At 42.3% G+C, this 15,993-nt stretch overlaps 1 protein-coding gene across 1 annotated transcript in view; it reads right to left on the reverse strand.

Moving 5' to 3' along the window:
- OBSCN (obscurin, cytoskeletal calmodulin and titin-interacting RhoGEF) overlaps positions 1 to 15,993 on the reverse strand; it is a 175,955-nt gene that overhangs the window by 117,929 nt on the left and 42,033 nt on the right. Inside the window, exons 19-31 of the mRNA XM_010563262.1 lie at positions 13,646 to 13,912; positions 13,189 to 13,301; positions 12,317 to 12,470; positions 10,742 to 10,903; positions 10,135 to 10,239; positions 9,232 to 9,498; positions 8,337 to 8,606; positions 7,239 to 7,505; positions 6,112 to 6,378; positions 4,184 to 4,450; positions 3,019 to 3,288; positions 1,990 to 2,256; positions 945 to 1,211 (exon numbers count right to left, since the gene is read on the reverse strand). Of these exons, the coding sequence (XP_010561564.1) occupies positions 945 to 1,211; positions 1,990 to 2,256; positions 3,019 to 3,288; positions 4,184 to 4,450; positions 6,112 to 6,378; positions 7,239 to 7,505; positions 8,337 to 8,606; positions 9,232 to 9,498; positions 10,135 to 10,239; positions 10,742 to 10,903; positions 12,317 to 12,470; positions 13,189 to 13,301; positions 13,646 to 13,912 (2,943 nt within the window). The remainder of the gene's footprint in view (positions 1 to 944; positions 1,212 to 1,989; positions 2,257 to 3,018; positions 3,289 to 4,183; positions 4,451 to 6,111; positions 6,379 to 7,238; positions 7,506 to 8,336; positions 8,607 to 9,231; positions 9,499 to 10,134; positions 10,240 to 10,741; positions 10,904 to 12,316; positions 12,471 to 13,188; positions 13,302 to 13,645; positions 13,913 to 15,993) is intronic.

Raw genomic sequence — 15,993 nt, forward strand, 5'->3', positions numbered from 1 at the left:
TTACTTTCATCTTGAGCTTTGCGACAGACAAGTATTTCTTCACTCAGAAAAGTTGGTGTTAGAAACCTCGCCGCGAGTTCAGGTAGCTCAGATCCTGAGGCCATGGTGGGGATTAAGCACACTTCTTTGCTTCTCAAGGCTGCTCTAGCAGATGATCAGAGGTGGAGGAGCCTGGCTTTATTCCTTAGTCTTTAAGAACTAACTATAATAATTAATAAGTGGACACCGCCACTGCATCTCCATGTGACTGTTCTTGAGTCATTCCTCCTATTCTCTTCATTGTTTCATCATTTTCAGCTCAAGGGTTTCTCCCAGTCAGGGCTCCGGTGAGGGAACTGTGTGGAACAGTAACAACCCGACCTCACTCCTTCCCCTTAAACACTACCCTGCTGTTAGCATTGGCCACCACAGCTCATTTACAGCCATAGCATCAAATAAAAGCTGCTGGGCTGTACTCTTCAGTTGGAGATTGGGTTGTACTCTTCATCTCTAAGGGGCAGAGGGACATTAAGCACTTAAAGATCCCTGGAGCACTCATTCACCCATCCCCTCCTGGAAACAACTACTGGAAAGAGGCATAAAGGGACATAGAGAAAAGCCTGGAGGCAGAATAATTTTTCCCTCATCTAATAGCAGGCACTCTGAATCATATCCATCGTGTGTACACGCAGGAACGCCAGCCTCTCCTCACATCAGTATTTGGGGTTTTAAATCATACCCAAAGTACTCCAGGTATAATTGCTTCAAATTGACAAATTGCTCTGCATGTCCAGCTCCATGTTGCTATATTTTTGTCCAAATGTCCTGTGCATATACATCATGAGTGAGGTGGAGCCAGAAATCAGTGGACCCGCTACCCATATGCTGAGAAACAGATCTGCCTACACATATGATGTTTCCTGTTGGAGAAATGCAATGTACAATCATATTCCTCTCATGCGTACCTTGCACGACTAGCTTGGCTCTGGACTGGGCATCACCAATGTCGCAGGTGTAAGTATCACTGTCATTTTTCTCCAAGTTCTTTATGGTCAGCTGGAGGATTTGTCCTTTCTGTGTGATCTCGTATTTCCTGCTGGTCCTGAGTTCAGCTATGCCTTTCCTCCAGACTACAGAGGATGCAGCTTTCTCACTCTGGCACATAAAAACTGCAGTTCCACTTTCATCAGCTTTCAGATCTGAAAGTTCCTTGACAAAATAATTGGGTTTTTCTGGAAGGAAAAAAAAAAAAAAAAAAAGAGAGAGACAGAGACAGATTTGTTACCCAAACAAGTCCTGAGCATACAGAGTGGTCTTGAATGCCCTCTGCCCCTACTTGTAGAGTCACAGAATGTAGAATCATAAAATCGTTTAGGTTGAAAAAGACCCTCAAGATCATAAAATCCAACCATAAGTCTAAAACTGCCAGGTCCACCACTAAACCATGTCCCTAAGTACCACATCTACACATCTTTTAAATACACCCAGGGATGGTGATTCAACCACTTCCCTGGGCAGCCTGTTCCAGTGCTTGACAACCCTTTTGGGGGAGAAGTTTTTCCTAATATCCAATCTAAACCTCCCCTGGCACAACTTGAGGCTGTTTCCTCTCATCCTATGAGATGGAATGGATCTAACAAGATCACCAGGTCCACATTCTGTCACAGGACAGAGCAGGTAAAATATTTCCAGGAAAGTTTAATGCCATTGCACGGGTACTGGTGAGGTCTCGTCTTAGAGACCATACATAGTTTTGATCACCCATATTCAAAAAAGTCTATTTCAAATTGCCATTTTTGAATGGCTCGTTACATAGGACATAAGATTCTTCAGTACCTACAAGGTGTTTTTTCAGAGGTTTTTTTTTTAAAAGCTTTTAATCCATGACATTTTTTGAAAACTAAAAATTGATCCTGTTTAGGGAGATGATAGAAGAGAATATCTCCCACAGGTTGTAGAGATTTACCCCAACCTCTGTGCATGCCAGCCCCTGTGCATGCTTCAACTGACCTTGCACCGTGATCCTGGCTTTTGTTTTAGAGACCTCTGTCTCACAGGTGTACTCCCCACTGTCCTTGACTGTGGAGTCATGGATGATCAGAATGGCCTGTGTTCCCTCTTGGTGCAAGTCATATTTCTGGCTTTTTCGGATTGCTTTGCCATCCTTGTACCACCTGATGCTCACATCAGGTTTCGACAATTCGCAGCTCACGCTGATGTCCTGCCCCGCTGTGGATGTTTTATCCTCCAGCTGTTTTGTAATCTCAGTAGGTTTTTCTGAAGAGAGGGGAAAAAAAAAAGGCAACTGAATAAAAATCATGATCACTATACAGCTGGGGTTTTTGCAATTCAAATATCCAGCAGGTTCCCCAATGAATGATTCATATTATGTTAGGGAAGGGAAAAGCAGTCTTGCTCTTTAGTACATATTAAATGCAGTTATGAGCTCTCAGTGAATATTAATGATTGCTTACAGGAACTAAGGACTTGTCCTGATGGCATCCATTTCAGGGGATGTCATTTTGTCATCACTGAAGCTACTGTAGGCATGCACTTAGGGTGGGATCTATCTCACTAAATATAGATATCTATGCTATAGAGATAACTAGCAGAGGCACTCCCTCCAGGGCCACACTGCAGCCAGCAGTGATCTGCTAAGTAGAGGCAATGGACTTCAAGGAACAATTTCTTTTGGCTTAAAATAGGTCTAATTGTGCATAATGAACCATGTCTGAAAACTACCTGTTTCTTCTCTCCACTGACTACCTAGGGAACCTTGGGTGATTATCTCCGATGCACATAGTCTGGGTAGTAATTGTCTGTACAATTACACTACCCAGTGTATTCTGCAGTTCTCAAATATCTATTAAAAAATGTCAGCTTTTCACTTGTTTTTAAGGAAAAACCTCAGTGCTTCAAGGCTCACAGAGAAGGCTGCTATTCACTTTGATCACAAGAGTTTGCCTTCATGGCTTACTGACGTACCTTATGAAAAGACACCCGAGAAATCAAACTCCAGAACCTTTCTGATCTCATTACCTTTTACAACTAGAGAAGCCTTGGAGATTAGACCACGGGCAGTGAAAACGACTTCTCCAGAATCATCAGGAATCACACTTTTGATATTGAGCGTATATTTCCGACCCGTGTTAGAGGCTTTAAATCGCCCACCACTTTTCACTTTGCTCCCATTCAGCGTCCAGTTGAAGTCATCAATGCTTTCATGGGACAAAATACACTCAAAAGTGCAATCTTCTCCCTCCTGGATTTCAGTGTTCTTCAGCCGTTTGGTGATGCCAATGTTCAGTTCTGGAAGACAAAAAGTAGGTTAATACAAGGAGAAAAGGCTTTTATGATTGATGTGAGTAGTAATATTGACATTTTTAGCTCATAGACCAGTTTATCTACTGGATTGACAGGACACCACTGCATTCCTTACGGATGTATTTGACATGGGAAGGATTTCTCAGACATTATCCACTCAGAATTATCACAAAGCTATGGAAAAAGGGACATGTGAATCTCCTGGATTTCTCTGGAAGGAGTGCATGAAGAACAGCTCACCTAGTGGAGAAGACTCAAGATTCAATAAGCTAGAGGGGAGAAAAGTTATCAGACAGGAAGCCTCTGGATGTTGTGTGAGGTTTTTCTCCATGCTGGTATGAGAAATGGGATGTTCATATTTGTTAACTTGTTAACATCCTACCCACCCTGGTGTTCAAAATCAGACAAATTCAAAATTTGTCTCATCAATATGAGTTTGAAAGCCATGAACAATTCTCTTTGCTTCAAACAGCCACAAGGATTAGAGGACAGGCTGAACTGCTGGGTTCTTCAATAGGCAATGTTGTCCTACTTTTGTGTTCCCACGATGGACTCTGAATTAACAGCTCAAATATGTGAAACACAAGCTGCTTGGGGTTTTTTGCAGTGTTTTGGGGTTTTTTTGTTGGGCTTTTTTTCTGAGAAATTATTTGCTCTTCTGGAAGGATTTCTGCACAGTGGGGATGTTCAGGAAGGAAACATTGTCACTACATTCTTGATTTTCACTGAAACACCAGATATACTTACATCAAAGAGTAACACAGATTGTTCAGGCATCACCGTGTGAGACTTACGGAGTCTCATATAGGTGTGAGACAAAGTGACCAAGCCCACCCATATTTGCAGAACCCCTTGCCTGGCCATCATCTACAATACTTACCCTGAACGCTGACCTTTGACTTGGCAACGTCAGTGCCAATATCACAGGTGTATAAACCTGCATCTGTCTTTTCAAGGTCATGGATAAGGAGGCACAGGGTCTTCCCAGACTGTATCTGCTCATACTTGTTACTAGAAGTGAGTTTCACACCATCCTTTTTCCAAACAGGTTTGACCTTCTCTTTGGAGACTTCGCATTCCAGTTTAATCATGCCTCGCTCCTCACCAAAAACATCATCCAAGGACTTCATGAAGACAGCAGGCTTCTCTGAAGATTAATGGGCAAAACAGAGAACAACCAGGATATTTAAGTGGAGACATTTTTGGTTGCTACCAAATATTTAAAGAGAGCTTAAGTTAACCCTTGGCAACGCTGCTGATACTAATGCAGAACCTAAAGCAGTCTCACACCTCATGATTGGAATGAGTTTTAGGGAAATCAGAATTTATTAATGGGAGGATGCAGGGAAGGAGAGAGCAGCCTACATTGCCGTGGACGGGTAGTGGCATTCAGTGCTGTAATCATGGTCTCTCTTTTGACTGTGCACCTATGAGATTGCAAGGTCTCCTTTTTTCTCTGCGTTGGAGCATCTGTCAGGTACAGGAGATCCCATCACAGAGAATGGGGCTTGGAGCAGATGTGTAGGGCCCTAATGAAAGCCAGAGGGACAGCTATGGAATAGCTACTTAATAAGACAGACTAAGTTTAAGGAAGACCTTGTCTGCATCGTGGAGGAGCAGAAAATATTCTCTGGGAACATCCTTTCTCATTGCAGCAGTCTACAAGTGGAAAGGGGTCAGGTGGTTAGAGGAAAAATGTGTGAAGAGAAGTAATTGGGATGTAGGTCTTCTAAAGCCAGAGAGCTGGCACTGCCGTTTCATGAAGCAGGATTCATGCAGTAGGGGCAGCAATAAAAGGATGTGCTGCATATTCTCCTCGCTCTTCTGAACAATTTTGCCCTTGCCTCTTTGTTTTATTGATTCTCTTTATCTAGTTGAAAATATATTTGACACTGAATATATTTATACAGGAGAAATTTCTGACCAGATATAAAAGAAAGAAGGAAGAGGACATCCTGCAGACTCTCTGAGTTGATAGATTAAAGGAGTCAAAATATTCAGACTCTGGGAAGAACAAATTAGTCATGAGCAGGAGGCAAAATGCAAAGGAAATCAGAGAGATGATTCTCTAAGAGGATACGGAAGATGTCAGACTGAGTTTCAGAGAGAATGGCTCAGAACAATTCCCACTCATGTTTCCAGATACATGAAGGAGTTAATTTAGGATAACAAATCACTGTGACTTACCTGAGCATGCATGTATGGGTGTGCTGCTAAAGAAAATGTGATTTTGAAATTTTGGTGAGAGTTTCACCTCATGTTTCTAACATGCCTAAAATAATTCATGCAACTTACTGTGGCTTAGCTGATGCACAGGAACATGTTAAACCACAGCAACTAAGATGTTTGACCAAATTTTAAGGCATATTAAGGACAGCAGCAAACTGCCTTCTCTTTGCTGAATCAGTCCAACTCCAGAACTGATCTACTGAAAGGTGTGCCCTACCCTTGGAGGTACACTGAAGCTCAGCTTCTTGTAGACAAAAATCTTTATCAACAACAGTTTATAGGCTATATACTACTGAAGATACCTACAAGAAAAGGAAATGGCTCTTGGGACTGTCTTGATGACAAGTAACAGGATGTTAAATAGCTATGGAAACTTTTGGCAGGAGACCAATACAGTCTTCCTTAGAAAAATCATCAGCTACAGTTAGAAACTTACACTGGAAGAAGAAAGCCCTTGCACACTTATTGCTCGGCCCCAGAGAGGCGAAGCTTACGAGCAGGAATGCTGCATCGATGTGGTAAATAAGAGCTCCTTTGCGTCTCTTATTTACATTCAGGAGGTGCGTGATCATGACCCACCTATCACCTTCAGACGCACGCTCTCTGACACCTTGTCTGACTTCATGGTCACTGTGCCAGCGTCCTCAGGCTTGACGTGCTTCATCGTCAGCGTGTAGCAATTGCCAACGTTCCTGATGTCATTGAAATTGTTGGTGTAAAGGAGGGTGCCGTTGAGGAACCATTCCACATCCTCGTCGTCATGAGACAGCTCGCAGGAGAAGACGGCGGAACTCTCTTCTTCAATTTCCACGTCCTGCAGGTGTTTGAGTACTTCTACGTTGCGGGCTGTAGGAAACCAAGGTGCACCATCACCACTGTTATCGTAAATCAGGACTGCTACCACAAATAGATTTCATAGTGGTTAGAGTTTATTTGATGATTTAGTCTGGTCTCCTGTACACCATGGGTTATTACATTTCATTTACTTGGTTCTGCATTTGGTCCAACAAAACCCCATCCATTAAAAACACTATATTGTCCGGAACCCTCAATTCTCTTTTCACATGTAAAAATGTTTTGGGTTTTTTTTTTTTTCTTTTTATTTTAAAAGTAAGTCTTTCTAAAATGGTAATAACATCAAAGTGATGCCTAAATACCCCACAGAGCTCCAATTCCTGTGTGCTCATCACTGCACATACACATACACTTTATAACTAAATTGTCCCTGACTCACTGCCAGGGAAGCACAGAGGATGAGGTAGAATATTATTATGAATAAGAAACATATAGCAGATATAAAAGCTGGCACAGTGGTCAGGAAATGGAAACCACAACCAAGATCACCAGAATCAGAGGCCTGTAGCAGTTTAACACAAAGGATATTTTTAGCTAGAAGTACCAGAGTTCTAGTTCCTTGGTTGAAATGGAAAATAATGTGGCTTGAGAAAGACACGTGAATTTCTGCCTTACCCAGATGGTGCCCGTCCACATGCATTACCTACTTCATGGCAAGTGCTGGAATTCCGTATAATGGAATATCAGTACAGTGCATAATAAGACCGTTCACTTAAGATACTGCATTTATATAAAATTAGCAGAAGATAACTGTGGGAATCTACCTCTACTCAAGAAGAGAAACCCAGAGTGAAATACTGAACCATAAAGACATGCGACAGGCAAGCCCTCCCGCTGAAAATCGTTCCTACCTTCAACGGTCAACGTGGCTTCGGTCTCCGCGTTTCCAGCCCTGCACTTGTACACACCAGCGTCTTCGGGCTTCACCTTCAATATCTTCAGCTCTGCCGAATGCTGCTCCCGCTTGATTTTGTACTTCTCGGAGGGCTCAATGGGTGTGTGGTCCTTGAACCACTTCACAACCTTTGGAGAAGGCCTGAAGTCGCAGGACAGGATGACTGAATGGCGCTCCAGAGCTGTCTTGTCCTCCATCTTCCTGGTGATCTGTATGTGGTAATCTGCAAAGCAGGGTTGGGAAGGAAGAAAGGATCAATCTGAAGAAGAGGAAAGATTCTAATTTGTATTATTTCATGCCAATTAATTTCATGTCTGTCATTCACAACTGTTTTGTGAATTGCTCGGATGATGCTACAGGTTTCTGTTACAGAGCTGACTTGCTTTGAAGCTAAACCAACATGATCTACAGGGAATGCTGGTTTCTATAAGATAAAACTTTACATTAACTACCAAATGCATGGTCCTGTTCTGGTTCAGTGCTTACTGAACTGCTCTCTAATTAAAGTTTTCAATGCAAGTAAGAGCAAATTAAAGACAAAACAAGGACTTCAGGATGTGATTGGAGATATTTACTATGGTGACAGCAGAAGATAAAAAGCCTTGAAGCTTTGTCCCAGATCAAGTCAATGACAAAATGGATTAAGTAAATGAGCTATCAAACTTGTCTAGTTCAGAAATGGGACAAAATAAACTCTCCTGGCAAATTTCATCTGTTTTGTCCTCTTTGGTAAAGTCAAGAAGAAAACAAACAAAACAAAACAAACCCACCAGTCTTAGCTCGATAGGTTTGAATACTGGGCTTGAATACCAGGCACACCAAACTCGTTTAGTCAGATCCCTTCCTAAGACATTGCTGTCATTTCATGCATTCATTGTTGTGCCCAACAACTTGTAATTGGGAACTAAGCGGATCTTCCAGGTACACATACATTTCCAAGACCCCAGGCAGTGGAGCCTGCACATTAGACAGTGTGTTTGAAAAATTACTTTCCGGGTACTGTGAGAGGGATGATCTCTCATGATCTAATTCAAACCAGGACATATCACATTACCTCTGACAAGCAAGTTTGCTGTGGATTTTGATTTGCCAATGGAGAACTGAACGGTGCCTGTCATATCAGCACTGGTTTTCAGTATTATCAGCCTGTGGATGGTGTCTTCTTGCTGCATTATAATGTTTCTGCCAGCCTGTAAGACTTCTCCACGTAGAGACCATTTGGGGGGTTTCACGGATGGAATGGATATCTCGCATTCAAACTTGGCTTCTTCAGGCTCAGTCACATCCTCATCACACAACTCCTTTACAATACTAATGGATTGCTCTGGATGAAGGATGGAATGGGAAAGCAGGGATTTAGGAGTCATGAAAGAACTCTTCTGTTAGCATCCTGCACACTCATGCCGTCTTTACTGCACTTGAATACTGCACTTATTGGCTCAAAAGGCTTTAAAACATTCTTTTTGCATAAAAATAAACATATATTGCTAGTCACAGGTCAGACAGTGAGACTGTGACACTGCCTCAAGAGAATCCAAATCTCCTGATTCCCAGTCCTATTTCTAAAGCCACCTTCCAACTCTGATATCAAGCACTTGGCACTATATAAAATGGAAAAGAAGGTTCATTGAAATGCAGGGACTGATAATAGGAAAGACTTTGGCTAGCTACAGCAACTTTTCTCTGAATAACAAACTTTCTCTAATACATCTGTTAAACTACTCTGGAACAGGAATTTCCTTAAGAGAATGTACCATGTATTCATTTTCTAGGATGTTCCTGCCCTTATAATCCTAAAAGGAAGCAATATCAGTGGACTTCAGAAGAAATCAACACTGAATTAAAATAGTTTTAAAGTGGTATTTGTGTTTTCAAAGTAAATGACAAGGGTTTTTTCAAAGCCAATCCTCCTTCCAATCCATTCTAGAAGGGAAAAATTGGTTTACTACCTTCAACAAAGAAATTAGCACTGCTTTTGTCATCAAAGGCGTCACAAGTGTACGTGTCTTCATCTTCATAATCTGCATCATTGATGATGAGTTTCCGATAGACACCATCGCTCACAATTTCGTATTTGTCACTGGGGTGAATTTCAACGTCCTTTTTGTACCACCTCACTTTGGCATTGGCACGAGACACCTGGCACTCCAGGAAACCCCGATGTTTTTCAAGAGCAATCTTATCTCGTAAAGGTTTCACAATTTTTACAGGCAGCTCTAAAAGAAGTAAAAAAAGATGGAATAATCAGTACAGTTTCCACAAAAGGTACCAAGTAAAAACTTACTAGCAATTTCTTTTACGGTCAGTTATGTGGACAATGACAGGAATCCCCGCTATGCTAAGCACTCAACTAACACACAGTAAGTGAAGAGCTAATGAAAGGAAAACTTTTTATGCCTATTTTACTACTTGGACAGCTGAACTTCCAGGGACTGATCTCAGATTTCCTGAGCTCCTCATCAGTATGTTAATTCAAATGTCTTCCTTCTCCCCATCTCTATCACACTGTTTAAGTTAAACACAAAAAAATGCTGTATTCTTTTTTTAAACATACATCAGAAAGAAAATGCAGGAGAAAGTCAAACTACAGCTTTTTGCCCCTTAAAGTTCAAACATGACTTTTAATGTCTTAGGGTACAAAATCAACCTTCTAAGAAAATAAACTGTATTATTTAACAAAAGTAAATTCCCAGCAGTGAAGCTGATATTTCACATGCAGTAAGTCGGCAGGAGGTTTTTTCCCCTGAAAGTTCTAGGTGGTGTTTAACTTTCTTCATGTTAGAAGTGGGGGAAGTTGGTTGGTTTGTAGCATGAGAGAGCTTAAGCAGTATTGGCTTGAAAAGCATAATTACCTTTTACAGTAAGCTGGGCACAAGATTCTGCTTTTTCTGCAACAAATTTGATCTCTGCTGCGTCTTCGACTTGGACGCACATGTAAGTCAGTGAATAGGTCCTTCCTGAGAACAGACACACAACCAGACATAACTTCCCCTGAGCAAACAGCTTCACTCTCCAAGACACGCTGCCAGGCTGAGCATCGCCCATCTGGTTTTGGTGCTTCACCACCTGCTATCACAGCAGCAAGACCAACCATTCCCCTATGTCTATGTCCCTGTATCAAAGGATAACCTAACCTCAGCTCCTCCAAGGACTGACTGTATGTGGTCCCCACCATCTAGAAACTAATTGAAACCGAAGGATTCCACCCAATGTCAGATGATACAAATTCCTACCTACTGGTGGCAGCATGGGATGGTGGGATGACACCAACTTTGCCTTGTTAAAGTTCTCACCGTGGCACTGTCCCAGCCTAGTTGCATCCCCAAAACAAATGGGGAACTCTCTGCTGAACCTTCTTAACTTGATTTTGGAGGTCAAACTCTTCTGCCTAGTCTCCCATACCAGCACATACTCCAACCCACCCCCATTCAAGAATGAGATCCCACTTTTTCATCCTACCGTCTTGACGCATTCTAATATTGTCGGCAGCCTTCATCTTGTTGTCATTTTTGTACCATTGGGTTTGGACCTCATCGTGTGAAATCTCACAGACGAAAGATGCACTCTCATATTCATTCACTTCCACATCTTCCAGTGGTTTAACAATCTTGATATCTCGGGCTGTGAAATTATAGAGACAAATATTTATTTGGGGTTTCTCCATAACTGAGTGTTGTGTGTTTACCTCCTGCATAATTACATGGAAAAAAAATGGGACTTGTTTTATTCTAGACCAGCCTCCCTTCCTGGGTAGTTTCTCTCTTCAACACAGTAAATCTATTTTATGCTTGAACCTACAGGTAAAATTACCAGCTACAGTGGAGCTCACTGCAAGAGGATTTTATGGTTGCTGGAACTTTACACAGGTTTTAAAAGAAGTCAAACATATCAATGAAAGAAAATCTGCCAAGGAAAACTAAGCTCAAGGATACAATCTTTTGTGTCACTATAAACCTGTCTCATTCACATGCTTCTCTGCATGCTCTCCTCCTACTCCCCTGCTTGTGCGTCCGGACTCTGTCAGCCACAGGGACCTCAGCCACATGTTTTACCTAGGAGATACCTTTTCTTCAGAGTCCCCTGAACTCAGTATAAACCTCTTTAACTCTGCAACTTTGCACTAATTTATGTCAGAACTGGCCCGTATTTCTGTGCTCCTGCAGTCCTTTCTTTTTGAAAAGGAAAGCCTTGATACACCTTTGGTTAGCTTCAGGACCAGAGTTCAAATGCAAATCAGCCAGCATTCAAATAGCAACCCATCCCAGTCACAAAGTCAGGGAGAAAATGGGGAGTTCAACACAGCAATGGAACGGGACAGATGTTTATGAAGATATTGCTGAACCCAAGTGGCCACATGAGGACAGCATCTAGTAAGCAATAAGAAAAAGCTGATCTGTCTTTTCAGATGTCCTTCTGGAAAATAACATCTGCCAGGGCACAGCAGACCTGTCCGTTCAGTAACTGGCCTTTAGCACTAGCTTATGTCTGGTGCTTCGGAGCCTGGTGACAAAATACAACCGGTGCTTGACCAGTTGCACAGCGCAACACACGGAGGGAAAAACTGTCTTGAGCATAAAGGAGAGGTGCAGTCAGAAATCATGACCCTTTCCTTAGTATTTACAACATAGGGCACTTCTTGAGATCATACCCAAGGCTCGTCCAGTCCCTATTCAGGCAAAGTACCCCTGTGATAATGGCAGAAGCTAAACCAAACCATGTCAGCACCAGCCATTGAATCCCTGCTTTGTGCCAGGTGGTCTGGTATTTGCTAACTTGCCAATCTAGAAACACCATTCAAATTCCAAAGACCAGAAATCACTTATGGTAAATGGAAAACTAAGTTAGCACCTCCTCCAAAAATACTCCTCTAAGGATAGAGCAAGCACAGGACAGCTCTGCCAGCACTTTCTTGCTAGGAAGAGAAAGTTATCCAAAATGAGTAATTGCGAAATACTCAAACTGTCCGTGAAGCACTTCTTGCTGTGTAGTCAAAATACTACAGTAGATGTGATTTGCTATTTCAGTCAAACATACCATGAACCTTTAGGGTAGCTGATGTCTTGTCTTCAGCTGCTTCACATGTATAGGTTCCCTGGTCTTCATATTCACACTTGTGAATAATGAGGCTTCTCTTATTTCCCTGGGAAATAATCCCCACTTTTTTACTTTGCTGGAGCTCCTTCCCATCCTAGAAGGGAAAAGGCCAAACCAGATCACCATCAATTCTTCTACATCTGCAGTGAGCAAAACAAACTTTCAGATCTATGCTCAATTCACCTGTCTCATTGGACTTAATGGAACTGTGCTTACTGGAACATATGCTGAAACTTAAGCACAGTGCAAAGTCTTCAAGAAGTAGGAATGGCTGAAGAACATGCATAATTTCTGGTTGATCTTGGACACCTATTTGAAGGCTTAAGGCACTATACAGGGTTGGCAATAAGCTTCTTCAGACATTACCTTGAAGAAATGCCATTATCTCCATTTAAGGGAAGTATCAGCTGAGCCCCGAGGAAGGTACGTGAAATGCCTGAGCTGATCCCCAAAATGGGGTGCAAAGGGAATTGAGGCTTCACCTTAAGTCAGAGTTCCCAATGAGGCTATAAATCCTGGGTGAGACGTGCTAGGCATGAAATAAAGCACAAGGCTGCATTGCTATCAACAGCAGCGCTCACGTTCTGTGCAAGAACAGAAAAGTCAAACTTTCAGCCTGATAAACACACCCAGTAAATAAATAACAGAGACTGACGAACTGAGGAAGTAAATGAACATAAGGACAAGAGAGCAATGCTAAAAGCTGTATAGCAAAGGCTCAGACTCACGTCCCATGGAAGTGAAATTAAGGGCTCTCATTCCCTTCCAGAGAAGTCAGAAACTGAAATACCACTATCCGTTAAGTGCTGTACCTTGAACCACTTAACATCCACGTTGGGCCTGGACAGCTCACACTCGAATGCGACCTTGTCCTTCTGAGTTACACTGATGTCTACCAAAGGTTTGCTGATTTTCACAGGCAGTTCTGCAAAAAAAAGGAGAAAGTCCAGTTAGAGGGGAATTAGGTCTCCAGGACCATCTGACACAAGCAATAATGAACAGGCAGAGCCTAGCTTCCATGCTTAATAAATCTTGTGACAACAAAATTGTATTGTTTTGAGCACATTATCACGAGTTGTTCTGTAGACAATGATGTTACAATAATCCTGTTAACGTTAGAAGGAGACGTTACTGATGATGGTCCAGTGCTTAACATCCTTTGCAGTTACAAGGAAAGCTTGTTCCTCTCTCAAAAGCTCACGCTGTGGGTCGGGAGAAGACAAGCACGTCCCACACCAACCAGGGCCTGAGACTTTTGGGTCTGCGTACCTGTCACAGTGAGCCTCCCTGATGAATGAATGCCATCTGCTTTGAAGGAGATGAGTCCTGCATCTTCAAGAGTCACCGAAGAGAGAGTCAGCGAATGTTTCTTCCCCAGGACACCAATACTGACATTCGGTGAAGGCTTCAGCCGAACGCCATCCTTCTGCCAGATCCCTTCCACGTCCTCATGCGATACCTCCACCTCGAAGGTGACGGTCCCTTTCTCGGAGACTTGGAGAGGCTGAAGACCTTTCACCAGCTTGATCTGCCTCACTGAAAAACAACAAGGAGATGTTGGAGATCTCACACCGACAGCTGTGAAACAGCCTGAGGACTTCCAAAATAGATTATTTCCCTATTCCTCATGCAAGTACATGCCAATTAATTGGTATCTGCCAATTAAACAACCACCTTTGCGGGAAACAAAACCTGTTCATGACCATACTGCTAGCATGGCTGCTATTCTTAAAATGGATACTTTCAGCTGGGACAAACAATTCAGCCAAAAGTTACAAAAAAAGGGCAAACTGGCCCTTTTCCTAGCAAGATCCACCACACTCACTGTCTATGCCAGAAATGAGCTTTGAAGTTGCACACACACGTACATACAGAGGAGAAGGGGCATCCCTGTGTTGGGCGAGGTGGTCACCAACAACTCTTCAGAAAGAAACACTTTAGAAGAAGATAACACTGTTATTTACACTGGGACCTTGCTCTCTGTGCTCAAACATCTCCTGGTGGCATCTTCCCCTATGCCACACGGGGGACGATAGGGAACAAACTATTTCTCCAAAGGTCCCACAGAGGTGATACGAATAGACTATGAGTTTGTTTAGATTGGATCTTAGGAAAAATTTCTTGACTGAAAGGGTTGTCAGGCATTGGAACAGGCTGCCCAGAGAAGTGGTGGAGTCACCATCCCTGGAGGCGTTCAAAAACCACGTAGACGTGGCATTTCAGGACATGGTTTAGTGGCCATGGTGGTGTTGGGTAGACTGTTGGACTCAATGATCTTAGAGGTCTTTTCCAAACTTAATGATTTGATTTGATTTAAGAAACTGGGTAGAAGCTCAGTACTGCTCTCCCCAGGAGGGGAGTGGTGGTGGACTCCATGGAATGCCAGCTCCTTACGCCTTTCCTGTCCTCTCTGTTGCTGTTACACCTCACAGCAGGTTTACAGAGGAACATAGGCAACTTTTGCAGGATCCTCTCTAATTCCTCTCTCAAGGAAACCACACTGATTCCTCTCTCGCGGTCTTCTCCAAGGTCATAATGACTTAAACACAAATTTGCCCCAAGGACATGTCTTGAACCAGACAAACGAGGGGAGTGCAGACACCTCCAGGAGCTTGTTCTTTGCTTCCCAAACTAAGACACCAGCTCTCCTGACTTTGCTCACTAAAAGTTTCACCATTCCCTGATTTCTGAATTGATTTTGCAGCTGGTCCCTATCACCCCAGGGTGTCTTATTCTCTAAACTGAACACAGTGTACCTGCTACTGTCTAACCTTTCCTCTAGGTTAATAGATACTCCAGGCCCTCAAACAGTGAACGGACTGAGGATCAAACTGAAATTATTCCTAGGAGATAGTGAAAGGGACTTGCAAAAACATTAACTAAATAGCATAGCCATGTCTAACTCAGTCAGTGGCCTCCTGGATATATCCTCACCTGGTGTAGTACATAACACAGGGAAAAAGAAAAAAAAAAAAGAGGAAAAAAATAACTTTTTCAAAGGTCTTGTCATAAAGCAGCAACAGTTGGGGAATGGTAGAACTCTTACAGGATTTATTTTAATAGACAATATTTTGTGTCCAGAGATTTGAAATTTCATACTCATGTTCCCAGTATAATTTTTGCTATAATTAATTGACCTAATTATGCTTTTCCCTGCTGAAAGCTTAGAGGTGTATCAGGGGAAGAACCACTTTACCCATGACTTACTTATTTAAGTCTTCCACAAACATCTCCTCCTGGTCACAAATAAAAATATTCAGCCACATCTATTATTGGTTTGAGCAGCTCATTTTCTTCTAGGATCTGCTGGCATCTTAAGACCAGAACAGATGCTTATCTTTTGATGAAGCAACTTCTATACTGGAGTAAATCAACAGATTTTCACATAGCTATTCCTTATATACCTTGCTCTGAAAGCAATCTCAAACCAAACAGTATCAGTCCAGCTTTGTGTTTTTTAAATAAAGGTCCTCTAAAATCAGGCTGCTTAACCTGAAGTTGAGCACCAAACACTAGTGGCTCTATTCCCCAGACTGTGAGCATTTAAAGAACTTCTTGTGACCTCAATGTAAGCTCTAACACATTCCACTGAAAAGAGGACATTTGCTTAAATGCCA

The sequence above is a fragment of the Haliaeetus leucocephalus genome, unplaced genomic scaffold, assembly GCF_000737465.1.
Source record: "Haliaeetus leucocephalus isolate CR32 unplaced genomic scaffold, Haliaeetus_leucocephalus-4.0 Scaffold0, whole genome shotgun sequence".
Lineage (NCBI taxonomy): Eukaryota > Metazoa > Chordata > Aves > Accipitriformes > Accipitridae > Haliaeetus > Haliaeetus leucocephalus.